The 14914-nt window shown below is 48.5% G+C and overlaps 1 protein-coding gene across 1 annotated transcript; it reads left to right on the forward strand.

Moving 5' to 3' along the window:
• The first annotated feature begins 13628 nt into the window (after positions 1-13628).
• Positions 13629-14528, forward strand: LOC146063046 (taste receptor type 2 member 40-like). The gene has a single exon (XM_083175059.1). The coding sequence runs from the start codon at positions 13629-13631 to the stop codon at positions 14526-14528; it is 900 nt and encodes a 299-aa protein (XP_083031185.1).
• Positions 14529-14914: the final 386 nt, after the last annotated feature.

Below are 14914 nucleotides of genomic sequence, written 5' to 3' on the forward strand. Positions count from 1 at the left end.
GACCAGCGACCATGAAGGGCTGGCAGCGGGAGCACACTTCCGGCAATTTATCTCCCACAGCACATGAAATCACTGGCAATATGGTCGCTCAGCGATATATGCTGAAATCTCTCCCGTGTGTACACAGCTTAACTGTGACAGGTGATGTTGGAGGTGTTAGCAGTGCAGGAGTGCCGGTGGTGTCCTTAGTGTGGGGGTGCTGGCGGTGTTGGCAGTGCAGGAGTACCAGTGGTGTCCTTAGTGTGGGGGTGCTGGCGGTGGTGGCAGTGCAGGAGTGCCGGTGGTGTCCTTAGTGTGCTGGTGCTGGCAGTGTTGGCAGTGCAGGAGTGCCAGTGGTGGTCTTAGTGTGGGGATGCTGGCAGTGTTAGCAGTGCAGGAGTGCCGGTGGTGTCCTTAGTGTGGGGGGTGCTGGCGGTGTTAGCAGTGCAGGAGTGCCGGTGGTGTCCTTAGTGTGGGGGTGCCGGCTGTGTTGGCAGTGCAGGAGTGTCGGTGGTGTCCTTAGTGTGGGGGTGCTAACGGTGTTGGCAGTGCAGGAGTGTCAGTGGTGTCCTTAGTGTGGGGGTGCTAACGGTGTTGGCAGTGCAGGAGTGCCGGTGGTGTCCTTAGTGTGGGGGTGCTGGCGGTGTTGGCAGTGCAGGAGTGCCAGTGGTGTCCTTAGTGTGGGGGTGCTGGCGGTGTTGGCAGTGCAGGAGTGCCGGTGGTGTCCTTAGTGTGGGGGTGCTGGCGGTGTTGGCAGTGCAGGAGTGCCAGTGGTGTCCTTAGTGTGGGGGGTGCTGGCGGTGTTGGCAGTGCAGGAGTGCCAGTGGTGTCCTTAGTGTGGGTGTGCTGGCGGTGTTGGCAGTGCAGGAGTGCCAGTGGTGTCCTTAGTGTGGCGGTGTTGGCAGTGCGGAACACTGCAACACCACAATTTGGCCAATTCCACCCGTTCCATGAAATCGACCCAAATCAGATGCTTTTGATGTCCACTTGGGTCCATTGCGCGGTCCCGTACGTATCGGACCTGAGTTGGAGGTTGGTCCTTATGGCAAGTGACCTCTAACCTCGGGTGATCCTCCCGGCGGCGGGGAGCAGGGGTTGCATTAGTAGTGTATGGCCATCTTTAGCCTTTTATATATACTGATTATTGTGTGGAAACTCTGTAGCCTGGGGCCAACACCTGGGCTAGTCAGCTTGCAGGTATTTGCCATTAGTGTGAGGGAACAAATACAATTGTAACTCATACAGATAGCGCCAAGCTCTGAGCTGTAAAGCAAAACAGCTTCCAAAGTCCTGTTAGGACTCGGAGAGGGACGACAGAACCTGGAGTCGTACCACCCTCTAGAGGATGTTGATAGAATAACACCCCTATCAGTGGATACTGCATGCCTGAGACCAGATACAGGTGCAGCGTAACCCTGGATGGGGTGGTTGTGTATGCGCAGCACAGCATCTATTCACAGAGACAGACGGACTGGGGGCATGGCCAGCAGCTCACACAGCGCTGGCATGCCCCCATAGTGACAACAAATGGGAGATGTGGCTTGCAATCCCGCCGTTCCCGCGAGACCACACCCCTTTTTGGCTGCACACGGCAAAGTGGGAGTCCCTGGTCACATATTAAGAAAGTTAATGTGAGGTATGTCCGTATGCTGCTGTCCCATGTGATGGAGGGCAGCAAAGAGAGGCAGATATGTGTGTGCTGCTATCCCCATATTGCTGACCACTGAAGGCCGGCCCCAATAGTCCCTCACACTGGAATACAGAAGCTGCCACTGCCACTGCTAGCGGCCACTTTCTAAAAATCACTAGCCAAGGAGCAGCACTGTAGAAGCCCAAGCCTTGTGCAGCATGACTCGTCGCGCTCCACATTTTTGGAGCCACCGCAGGAGAGGACAAAGCTCAACAGTGTAATTTTGTCATTATGGGGGATCCATAGAAAAAAGGTGTATTCGTAGGCAGAAATACACCTTTTTTTTACGAATTTGTATTTTCGGGATTTACAATCCCGAAAATACAACAATTCATATTCCTAAAGATGGAACATTCGTATTTGTATTTACAAATACGAATGTCTACACCATCGATAGGATACGACAGAAATCACCATTCAAAAGAATGGTGATTCCTGATGTACTAAGCAGCCGTACTGATAATACGGCTGCTAAGTGGTGTGAAACACCCACGCAAATACGACAGGAAAATACACCTTGCTTTCCCTGTCGTATTTGCTTTAAGCCTGCACGGATCAGTCAGATCCATCATATCATCCGTCATATCAGTCAGATCCGTGCAGGCTTTAATGTAAAAAAATAGAAAAATTAAATAAATTTAAAAAAAAATCGGCGTGGGGTCCCCCCCACAGCCGAAACCAGCACCAGGCTGACGGAGCCTGGAGCCGGTAATTAAAAATCAGGGAACCCGACAGATAGGGGTTCCCCGAATTTTAACAACCAGCCCCAGGCTCCTGCTCTGGGGCTGGTTCCCAAAATACAGGGGACAAAATGACTAGGGGTCCCCCGTATTTCAAGAACCAGCCCCAGGCAAAACCAGCCAACAGGGTAATGCCACAGCCGGGGGAGACTTTTTATACAAGTCCCCCCGGCCAAAGCATTCATCCCTACCGACCAGTCAGCCTGGCCAGGGGCCCTGGGGGAGTGGGGACCCCCCCAATGAAGGGGACCCCCCCAATGAAGAGGTCCCCCCCCTCCAGGACTTACCTGACCAGGCTGAAGCCTGGTACTGTCCCCGATGCCCCTTGGCGGTGGGCATCGGGCTGATTCAAGTGTAAAAAAAAAGATGAAACTATTGTTTTTTACTGTGGCACTACAAGTGCCAGCAAGCCTCCCCAGCAAGCTGGGACTTGGAGAACCACAAGTCCCAGCCTGCTGGGCATTAAAGGGCCCGCTGGCACTTGTAGTTCCACAGTAAAAAAAATTGTACAATAAACACACACTGACACAATGAAAATAAAAGTTTAAAACATACATTACATACATACTGATACTTACCTATCTTGATCCCGTAGGTAGCCCTGGTCCTGATGTCCTGTGTCGTCCTCCAGGTCCATGTCGGCGGTCCGTGTCGTCCTCCAGGTCCATGTCGGCGGTCCGTGTCGTCCTCCAGGTCCATGGCGGTGTCCGGGTCCGAAGAAATCCATGTTGGAGCTGTGGAAGGAAATCCTACTCACCTGGTCCTGTGCTGAAGAAGTCTTCTCTTGGTCCGACGTAATCCAGGTAATGTTCAAGCTGTCGCCGGTCCCCGCAGTCTCCGCATCGTACTGAGGAGAGATGCTGAGATATTTCATACTCGGCGCCTCTCCTCAGAATGAATTCTATTAGCCGCCTAGCGGCCAATCAGGAGCCAAGAAAGTCGGCTCCTGATTGGCCGCTAGGCGGCCAATAGAATTCATCCTGAGGAGAGGCGCAGAGTATGAAATATCTCAGCATCTTGACTCAGTGCGATGCGGACAGTGCGGGGACCGGCGACAGCTGTGAACATTACCTGGATTACGTCGGACCAAGAGAAGACTTCTTCAGCACAGGACCAGGTGAGTAGGATTTCCTTCCACAGCTCAAACATGGATTTCTTCAGACCCGGACACCGCCATGGACCTGGAGGACGACACTGACCGCCGACATGGACCTGGAGGACGACACAGGACATTAGGACCAGGGCTACCTACGGGATCAAGAAAGGTAAGTATCAGTATGTATGTAATGTATGTATTCAACTTTTATTTTCATTGTGTCAGTGTGTGTTTATTGTACTATTTTTTTAACTGTGGAACTACAAGTGCCAGCGGGCCCTTTAATGCCCAGCAGGCTGGGACTTGTGGTTCTCCAAGTCCCAGCTTGCTGGGGAGGCTTGCTGGCACTTGTAGTGCCACAGTAAAAAACAATAGTTTCATCTTTTTTTTTACACTTGAATCAGCCAGATGCCCACCGCCCAGGGGCATCGGGGACAGTACCAGGCTTCAGCCTGGTCAGGTAAGTCCTGGAGGGGGGGACCCCTTCATTGGGGGGTCCCCACTCCCCCAGGGCCCCTGGCCAGGCTGACTGGTCGGTAGGGATGAATGCTTTGGCCGGGGGGACTTGGCATTACCCTGTTGGCTGGTTTTTCCTGGGGCTGGTTCTTAAAATACGGGGGACCCCTAGTCATTTTGTCCCCCGTATTTTGGGAACCAGCCCCAGAGCAGGAGCCTGGGGCTGGTTGTTAAAAATCTGGGAACCCCTATTTGTCGGGTTCCCTGATTTTTAATTACCGTCTCCAGGCTCCGTCAGCCTGGTGCTGGTTTCGGCTGTGGGGGGGACCCCACGCCGATTTTTTTTAAAATTTATTTATTTTTCTATTTTTTTTACACTCGGCAGCCTGCACAGATCTGAGTGATCCGTGCAGACTGCTAGAAAAATTTGTATTAGCGGCCGTATATATGGCCAGCTAATACGAATGGTTACACCATCGGAGGGTTACAAAGCAGTCGTATCTGACTGCTTTGTAATTTCCCCTCCGGAACACGACTTTGCATACGACTGAAACAGTCGTATGCAGCCGTAGGGGAAATACCAATACGAAAAACTAGGTTTTTCATATTGGTAAATTTCCCCCTTTGTCCCCCTTATTTTGGGAACCAGGAACGGCCCTTGGACCTGGTTGTAAAAAAATAAGGGAAACCCTATTCAAATTTTTCCCAGATTTTTTAAAAATTCGTATTTTAGTATACAAATACTAATTTATTAGACGTATTTTGCTTAGTAAATTTATATTAATATTGAAAGATAACAAGGGCCCAAAAAGAAGTCTGCATTAGCTAAATATGCATTCTGCTTTGCTACCACTAGATGGCAGCATTGTCTAGCATAATGACTGAGTAAGTTAGAAAAGAATGTTCTCTTCAGCATCATCCTCACGATTCATCCTTGAACCATGACAATGCATAAGGCAGTTTTACTGGCATTCTGTTGTTCTGCCCCAGACATTTCATGCACGCCATGGACCTCATCCATACTTAGTATACCAGTTCTGGCTCCATCATCTCGGCCGCTTCCCACCTTCCTCACTCATAACTACAATATGCATCATCAGGTACAATACATACTATACTTGGCCTACACCTGGATCTGCTGTACAAAGCTGCTTCATACATGCACTGTGCATAGAAAACTGGGGATATACGCTAAAACAGGACTGGCCAAACCGGTACTTGGGATCTACCAACGGTCTACATTTCCCAGATCACCTAGCTGGTGCACAGCTGTAGTCATTACTAACTGTCACATTCCCCAGACCACCTAGCTGGTGCACAGCTGTAGTCATTACTAACTGTCACATTCCCCAGACCACCTAGCTGGTGCACAGCTGTAGTCATTACTAACTGTCACATTCCCCAGACCACCTAGCTGGTGCACAGCTGTAGTCATTACTAACTGTCACATTCCCCAGACCACCTAGCTGGTGCACAGCTGTAGTCATTACTATCTGTCACATTCCCCAGACCACCTAGCTGGTGCAAAGGTGTAGCCATTACTATCACATTACCCAGACCACCTATCTGGTGCACAGGTGTAGTCATTCGTAACTGTCACATTTCCCAGATCACCTAGCTGGTGCACAGCTGTAGTCATTACTAACTGTCACATTCCCCAGACCACCTAGCTGGTGCACAGGTGCAGTCATTACTAACTGTCACATTTCCCAGATCACCTAGCTGGTGCACAGGTGTAGCCATTACTAACTGTCACATTTCCCAGACCCCCTAGCTGGTGCACAGGTGTAGCCATTACTAACTGTCACATTTCCCAGACCACCTAGCTGGTGCACAGGTGTAGTCATTACTAACTGTCACATTCCCCAGACCACCTAGCTGGTGCACAGCTGTAGTCATTACTAACTGTCACATTTCCCAGACCACCTAGCTGGTGCACAGGTGTAGCCATTACTATCACGTTACCCAGACCACCTATCTGGTGCACAGCTGTAGTCATTACTATCTGTCACATTTCCCAGACCACCTAGCTGGTGCACAGGTGTAGTCATTACTAACAGTCACATTCCCCAGACCACCTAGCTGGTGCACAGCTGTAGTCATTACTAACTATCACATTTCCCAGATCACCTAGCTGGTGCACAGGTGTAGTCATTACTAACTGTCACATTTCCCAGATCACCTATCTGGTGCACAGCTGTAGTCATTACTATCTGTCACATTTCCCAGACCACCTAGCTGGTGCACAGCTGTAGTCATTACTATCTGTCACATTTCCCAGACCACCTAGCTGGTGCACAGCTGTAGTCATTACTAACTATCACATTTCCCAGATCACCTAGCTGGTGCACAGGTGTAGTCATTACTAACTGTCACATTTCCCAGATCACCTAGCTGGTGCACAGGTGTAGTCATTACTATCTGTCACATTTCCCAGACCACCTAGCTGGTGCACAGCTGTAGTCATTACTATCTGTCACATTTCCCAGACCACCTAGCTGGTGCACAGCTGTAGTCATTACTAACTATCACATTTCCCAGATCACCTAGCTGGTGCACAGGTGTAGTCATTACTAACTGTCACATTTCCAAGATCACCTAGCTGGTGCACAGGTGTAGTCATTACTATCTGTCACATTTCCCAGACCACCTAGCTGGTGCACAGCTGTAGTCATTACTATCTGTCACATTTCCTAGACCACCTAGCTGGTGCACAGCTGTAGTCATTACTAACTATCCAGGGCCGGCTCTACCATTAGGCAGCTTTAGGCAGCTGCCTAGGGCGCCAGGATCTGGGGGGCGCCACCAAGTCTGCCTATCAAAAAAAAATCAAGGATGTCTATGAAGATCTTTGTTGTACTTAATGCAGGTGGCGGCTGTGGAACTTCTAAAGGCCCCCATACACTATGCGATTTTTGTCCGATTTCATCCGATTTCGGCCCTTTGGGCCGATAAATCGGATGAAATCGGACGAAAATCGCATGTGTTTGACATCTGATCTGATGCGCGGTCCCGTGCGCATCAGATCGGATCAGGGCGTCGGACCTGCTGAAGATAAGATATATCGGAATCTGGGCACATCTTGGGTGCTTTTTAGCACCCACGATGTTTCAGATCCGATATATCTCCTGGTACCTCCCTCGGGCGCTGTGGACCTCCTCCAGCCCCCAGTGTAGAAGCAGCAGCAGCTGTAACATGTCACAGGAAGTGACAGGCACCACGGGAAAGAAGAGGTCAGAGGGCGGCAGGGAGAATCTTCTGTGCTGCTGCTAGATGTCAACTCAGCACACGCAGCAGAGCCCTCAGCCCGTACTTCCTCCCCTGCTCTGCTGATATATGACAGCACTCCCCCCTCTCCTCTGCTGCTGGATGAAGGCTCAGTTAGCAGAGCCCGGACTCCCACTAGAGTGTGAGGGTCTAGTGATGAGCAGGTTAGACTTTTTTGTTTTTATCTGTGACATTTACTTGTTTGCTCTGTGTGTGTATGTATAATATATATATATATATATATATATATATATATATATATATATATATATATATATATATATATATATATATAATCACAGAGCAAACAAGTAAATGAGTTACAGATAAAAAAAAAGTCTCATCACTAGACCCTCACCACACTCTCTGTACCCTATAACTGTGCCCATACATGAATGGGGGGGGAGAGATAGTGTACCACACTATATGTTCCCTATAACCCGTCACTGGGCCCTAATTCCCATGTACCAAGCCGTATGCCCACTATACTACATCGCTAAATTTTTACCCCATGTAGCACACTCTATGCCCCCTATACCCTGTCACTGGGCCCTTATCCCCATGTACCACACTTTATGCCCTTTATTCCCTGTCATTGGGTCCTTACCCCCATGTCCTACACTCTATGCCCCCCATACCCGGTCACTAGGTCCTTAACCCCATATCAGGGCCGGCGCTACCCGCTCAGCACAGCCTTCAAAGCAGGTAGGCGCCGGCCCTTAAAGGCGCTTCCTCCCCTCCTCCAAGTCTGTACACTCAGTAGTGTAACTGCGGGCTGTGGGCTACTCAGTAGTGTAACTGTGGGCTGCTGGCTGCCGCAGCCTGCACCTGTCAAAATATATGACAGGCAGCGGCAGGGCAGACACGGAGCGCTGCACAGGGAGAGTGGGGCCATTTAATTAAATTTCGGCACCGACCACGGCACTCTTTGCCGTTTTCAGCCTGCCGCTTAACTCGCGCTGTCCCGTGGCTCCCGCCCTGTTGTGTGCTGCTGCCCGGCTCCAGTCCTGCCCGACATCATTATGCTGTGACGGCACGCACGGAACTGGCCCCTCCCACCTCCAACATGGCGGCGCTGGGGAAGGTAGGTAGAGCGATGGAAGCGATTAGGGTTGCAGCTTTCTGATTGGTTATTTCTTCTTTCACTGTGGACACAGTGGTCTGAAAGCTACGTTTTGGTCTATTTAATGACCGTTTTCAAGCTCATATAAACAGTAAATGGTACATACCTAAATAATCTCCACCAACGCTGCGCCCAGGTCGTCAGCTCCCCGCTGCGTGTCCGAGTCCAATGACGTCACCGTCCAGCGATGTATACCTGCCAGTTTGGACAGTGACGTCATTGGACTCGGACATGCAGCGGGGAGCTGACGACTTGTGCTGGTGGAGATTATTTAGGTATGTACCATTTACTGTTTGTATGAGCTTGAAAACGGTAATTAAATAGACCAAAATTTAGCTTTCAAACCCCTGTGTCTTTTGTGTGATAATGAGCAGAACAGTAATACCTGCAAGGTATAGCACCGTTTAGGCCACTCCCTAGAGCCATCCCATCAGATAAATCTCAAGGCACATCCAATTTGCGTCAGATAAATCATGTGATTTATCTGACGCAAATTGGATGAAAAAAATGGCACATCAAGTGTCAAATTGTATGTAGGCCTCCTGGGAAGCTGCTGGGGAAGTTCAGGGGAAATCAGATGCAATTTTACAGGTCAGATAAATTTCATAGTGTATGGGGGCCTTAAGACCTCAACTCCATACTTTCCCTTGAGGCATACTTCCCTACTTTACTGCCCCATTTCCCTTGTACTTTATTGTGGTTGGCAAAGGGGGGCCTCAAGGGGACTTGCCCACTTGTTGCTGGGTGGATCACCATTTTTTTGGGTGCCTCCCTGCCATTCTGGAATGTTAGGCAAGTATGCCTTAAGGGGTTGGTATTGGTGGCAGGATGGGGGGCGGGGGGCGCAGTAGGCTGAAGTTTTGCCTAGGGTGCTGAGAAGCCTTACACCGGCCCTGTAACTATCACATTTCCCAGATCACCTAGCTGGTGCACAGGTGTAGCCATTACTAACTGTCACATTTCCCAGACCACCTAGCTGGTGCACAGATGTAGCCATTACTAACTGTCACATTTCCCAGACCACCTAGCTGGTGCACAGGTGTTGTCTTTACTAACTGTCACATTTCCCAGATCACCTACCTGGTGCACAGCTGTAGTTATTACTAACTGTCACATTTCCCAGACCACCTAGCTGGTGCACAGGTGTAGTCTTTACTAACTGTCACATTTCCCAGACCACCTAGCTGGTGCATAGGTGTAGCCATTACTAACTGTCACATTTCCCAGACCACCTAGCTGGTGCACAGGTGTAGTCTTTACTAACTGTCACATTTCCCAGATCACCTAGCTGGTGCACAGGTGTAGTCATTACCAACTGTCACATTTCCCAGATCACCTAGCTGGTGCACAGGTGTAGTCTTTACTAACTGGCACATTTCCCAGACCACCTAGCTGGTGCACAGGTGTAGCCATTACTAACTGTCACATTTCCCAGATCACCTAGCTGGTGCACAGCTGTAGTCATTACTAACTGTCACATGTCCCAGATCACCTAGCTGGTGCACAGCTGTAGTCATTACTAACTGTCACATGACCCAGATCACCTAGCTGGTGCACAGCTGTAGTCATTACTAACCGTCATATTTCAAACCAGCTGCCGTCATTCCTACTATAGATCCACAGGTTGCCTGAGACACATGAACTGTTGGTAGATCTTGAGGACAGGTTTGGCCACCTCTGATGTAAAATGTCGGGACCTGGTCTTTGACTTCTGAGACACCTATAAACAATGAGATTCTGTGGAGGGCTGATGGCAAAATAACTTTCACATCGGCACGTATATGGGGGCTCCGCTGTCCTGTTCTCTAGACTGAGAGTATATGCAGCCTAGCAAACAGGTCCGAATCAGCCCCTTTTCATCTACAAAAAGACCCTGTCTTTCTTTAATTACACGAAAAGCTTATGTGTAATATATATAATTAAGGGAAATCTGTCATACTCATAATGCCTCTATTTCAACCTCTCCCCCCTATCTCTACCTATTATGGTCCCCAATATGGTGCTACCCCTGCCCCCACCCTTCCCCCAGTACCATGTATCACACTATAAGTATTGTACGCACTAATTCCCCCAAGATCAATAAACCTTATGGGGCATTAACTTCCCCAAGTGCCAATTTATGTCTCTATTTAACCAACCCCTAGTGCCCGTTACCTCCCCCTTCCCACATGAAGAGTTCAACGGACAGTGGCCTTTATTCAGATCTGATCGCAGTACAAATTTGTTTGGAAAATGGGCAAAACCATGTGCACCGCAGGTGGGGCAGATGTAACATGTGCAGAGAGAGTTAGATTTGGGTGAGTTATTTTGTTTCTGTGCAGGGTAAATACTGGCTGCATTATTTTTACACTGCAATTTAGATTTCAGTTTCAACACACCCCACCCAAATCTAACTCTCTCTGCACATGTTACATCTGCCCCACCTGGTCGCCAACCATGTAATGATTTTTCAAGCTCTCGCAAATCTAAGACACATCTTTGGTGGGAAGCGGGTGGGCAGCTAACATCCGCTGACCGCCCCCTGCATCCACGTCATCGGGGAATTACCATGGGAACGCCCAGTGTTTTCATCGGAATGTCCATGAAATGCTGGGCGTTCCCATGGGTGAATTCCCGACCTGCAACACCATGCCCCTCGCCCACACTGTTGTGTGCGAGCACCTGGCAAATGATATTCTCTGGGGCCACTCACAGTCAGCAGCTGCACATGCGCATAACTGACTTTGGGCATGCACAGTCACAAAACATCGCCCCCCTGTGTGAACACGCAGCGGAGCTTGCCAACCAGAGTAACCCCCACTGTGTAACAGCAGCACTACGGGGGCATTCTGTGTATAAGCCATACTTACCTACCCTCCCAGAATGACCGGGAGGGTCCCGAAAATCTGCAAGCCTCCCGTATTTAATCTGGCCCCCGCATCAGCCACAGCACCCCCTCCCTCTACCAGTGAAATGCCGCCATTCACGGCTCTTTTGGATGGGGTGGGGCTAAAATGACACAAATCGCGATATTTAGTACTAGCTCCTCCCCAAAGAGCCATGAATCACGGCATTTACAGGACTGGGGGTGGGGCTTTATGGGGCGGGGCTTAATGCCAACAAGCCCCACCCCCAGAAAAGTTTCAAGGAGTCTCCTCTCTGGGCTGCTCCCGGAGAGGAGACTCTAAAGGTAGGCAAGTACGATGTAAGCAGCAATAGTAAGGGGCATTATGCATGTAAGCAGCCCTAAATGCATGTATAGCATTGCATAGCGAAGTGCCGGAACACTGGCACTGCCAGGAGAAGATGCAGAAAGCTAAATCTTTTGCCATGAAAACTCTGCCAGTGAATAACTAGAAGCCCTACTGTGGGGCATAATTTGTAAGGGGCATTTGTGTGTGTGGGACATAAAATGGTGTCAGTGGCATAATTGAGTGTAGCTAGCATAATATGTAACAGGCATTACGGTGTGTGGTAAAATGTGTAATAGGCATTACGGTGTGTGGTATTATATGTAATAGGCATTACAATGTGTAGTATAATGTGTAAAAGGCATTACAGTGTTTGGCATAATGTGTAATAGGCATCTCAGTGTGTGGCATATTGTGTAATGAGCATTACAGTTTGTGGTATAATGTGTGATGAGGATTACGGTGTGTGGCATAATGTATAATTGGTATAATGGTCTTTGGCATAATGTGTAAAAGGCATCACGGTGTGTGGCATAATATGGTATGGGCATTATAGTATGTGGCGTAATATGTAATGGGCATTATGGTGTGTGTCACAATGTGTAATAAGCATTACGGTTTGTAGTAAAATGTGTAATAGGCATTATGGTGTGTAGCATAATATGTAATAGGCATTACAATGTGTAGGATAATGTGTAGTAGACATTATGGTATGTGGCATAATGTGTAATAGGCATTCCGGGATGCCAACCCAGGATATACCAGTGTAAGTGGAGATCTGGTCAGTATGTTCAACTGGTTTACCAGGTCTATCCAATTGGTCCTGATGCCAACATCTGTATGACACGATACCTGAATTTATCAGGGATTATGCTTTGCGTCCCTCTGGCACACAAACCCCAAACCCCAGTAAGTAGCTGCGATAACACATGTGATTGGAGACGTATCAACTGCAGGTATCCACAGTAATAAAAATAGTCAAATAAACACACACAGACACAATAAAAATAAAACTTTAATACATCCAAAGCCCACACATACTAATACTTACCTATCTTGAGCCCGTCAGTAGGTTCCTGGGTCCGGGGCTCCAGGGTCCGGGGCTCCATGGTCCAGGGTCTGGTGCCTTGGTTCCTGGGTCTGGGGCTGCAGGGTCCGGGGCCTTGGTTCAGGGGCTGGTCCGGGGTCCGGGGCTCCAGAGCTGAAGAATCCGGGGTCCTGGATCTGAAGAAATCCATGGGGGACCTGTGGAAGGAAATCCTACTCACCAAGCTCATCCTGCGAAGATCTGTCCTCTTCGTTCCGAAGTAGTCCAGGTCTTCTGCCAAATGCCGGCGATTCCGGCAGCTCCCTGCATCGGACTGAGGAGAGGCGCAGAGATGTTTCATCTTGCACGCCTCTCCTCTGAATGATTCTATTGGCCGCCTAGCGGCCAATAAGGAGCCGACACATTTTCACACTATATCTAAACATTAGTTCATAATTGCAAGTGTCTTTCACAAAGTAAATCAACATATACATTTTAGAACATTACATCTATGCTCCCTATATGAGGATATCACAGGTGTTCCCCTGCTGCCACCCTCTGCCCGCCCTTCCCAGAGCAAACGGCTCGGCAAGTGTGGAAATTGCCAAAACCCTTCACCCCAGAACATCGGGGACGAGAGTGAATTCAGACCAAAATGAAGGGGTGGGAATCGTCCCCTTTACGTTTTATCTAGTATTTGGTGTGCATTTTAACCATTTTACATGGAAATCCAGTAAATAAAGTTATATTATATTTATAAGCTTTTGCACATAAGACAATGTTTATTTTATTGGTGGTCCTTAGAAGAAATACTTAGACAGTGCTTTGTGTAGTGTGGAGTGTTACATTGTACAAAATGCAGATGGCAATGTAACTCTGCTTATAGTAAGGACACCGGCTGCATTGGCAGGTACTCCGAGTTTGGTAGTCAAACATCATGCAAATGTCACAGCAAGTGATACTATGTTTGTGTCATTTACCTGTCACACCGCCGCCTGTCTCAGCCGGGATAAGTACAGCGCTGGCTGCTCACAGTGATCTGATCCCCTGACAGAGGTGCCCGGATCTGACATACAAAAGATGAATTACACAACTGCTTTATTAGCTGTGACTTGGTTACTGATGGCCGTCGGGTTACTGCTCAATGCATTTATAGTGACACAGAACATCGTCTGGTGGCTGAGGGGCCGCTCTCTGCAGACCATCGACATTCTCATGACCAGCCTGGGAGCGGTGAGAATACTTCTCCTAATTTCTTATTTACCGGTTATTTTTTCGATAAATGGTATTTTTATAGTTCTACAGCAATCACTTCAATATATTTTTGTAATTGCAATGAGATGCGTGGTGTTCTGCAGCCTCTGGTGGGGCACCGTGCTCTGCGTCTTCTACTGCGTGAGGATCACAAACTACAGCAACAGGTTATTCCTGAGTCTGAAGATGAACATCTCCAGGATGGTCCCCTGGCTGCTCCTGATGTCACTGCTGGTGTCTCTTCTCTCCAGTCTGCCATGTGGATGGATTGTGTTCTCAGTACGTTACATGAATTCTACCCAAGTCACTAATGCTACTAATGATGGAAACATAATTGTTGAAATAAATGACAAAAATGTAGTGATTGCCATATTTGCAGGATCCTTCCTCCCGTTCCTCCTATTCTGTGCAGCCGTTTCCCTACTGATTGCGTCGCTCCTGAAACACACCCGGAATATGAGCAACAACTCAGGACTCACAAAGTCTCAGCTTGTCGCCCACAAAAGGACAATTATAAATATGACGTCTTTTCTCTTCTTCTACGTCATCTTCTTTATAGGATCCAACTTGATGAGTTTTGCCTTTCTCTCAGGAGAGCATTTATACATGTTCCTGTGCTGTTATTGCTGCATTTCTTATCCCGGTTTACACTCCGTTATGTTAATAGTCAGCAACAGAAATCTGAGACGCGCCATTGCTGCTGCTTTTTGTTGTGCAAGGAAGTGATCACATTGTACAGAAGAGTCAGAAGCCAACTACCCTTCTATTCTGCTAGAGAGAACCGGAGCACGGGGTGAAGAATTCACAAAACACAGGAAGGACATTTGCAAACCCACAAAATGGCCCTTATTTATTAACAGTTTCTTATATAGCACACACATGTTCCGCAGCGCTGTACAGAGTATAGTTGAACATTCACATCAGTCCCTGCCCCAGTGGAGCTTACAGTCTGTATTCCCTACCACATCTACATAGACATTCTAGGGTTAATTTTTGTTGGGAGCCAATTAGCCTTCCAGTATATTTTTGGATTGTGGGAGGAAACCAGAGAAACCCGGAGGAAACCTACGCAAGCACGGGGAGAATATACAAACTCCAGGAATTTGTCTTTG

Source organism: Crinia signifera, chromosome 3, assembly GCF_055691185.1.
Source record: "Crinia signifera chromosome 3, ASM5569118v1, whole genome shotgun sequence".
Lineage (NCBI taxonomy): Eukaryota > Metazoa > Chordata > Amphibia > Anura > Myobatrachidae > Crinia > Crinia signifera.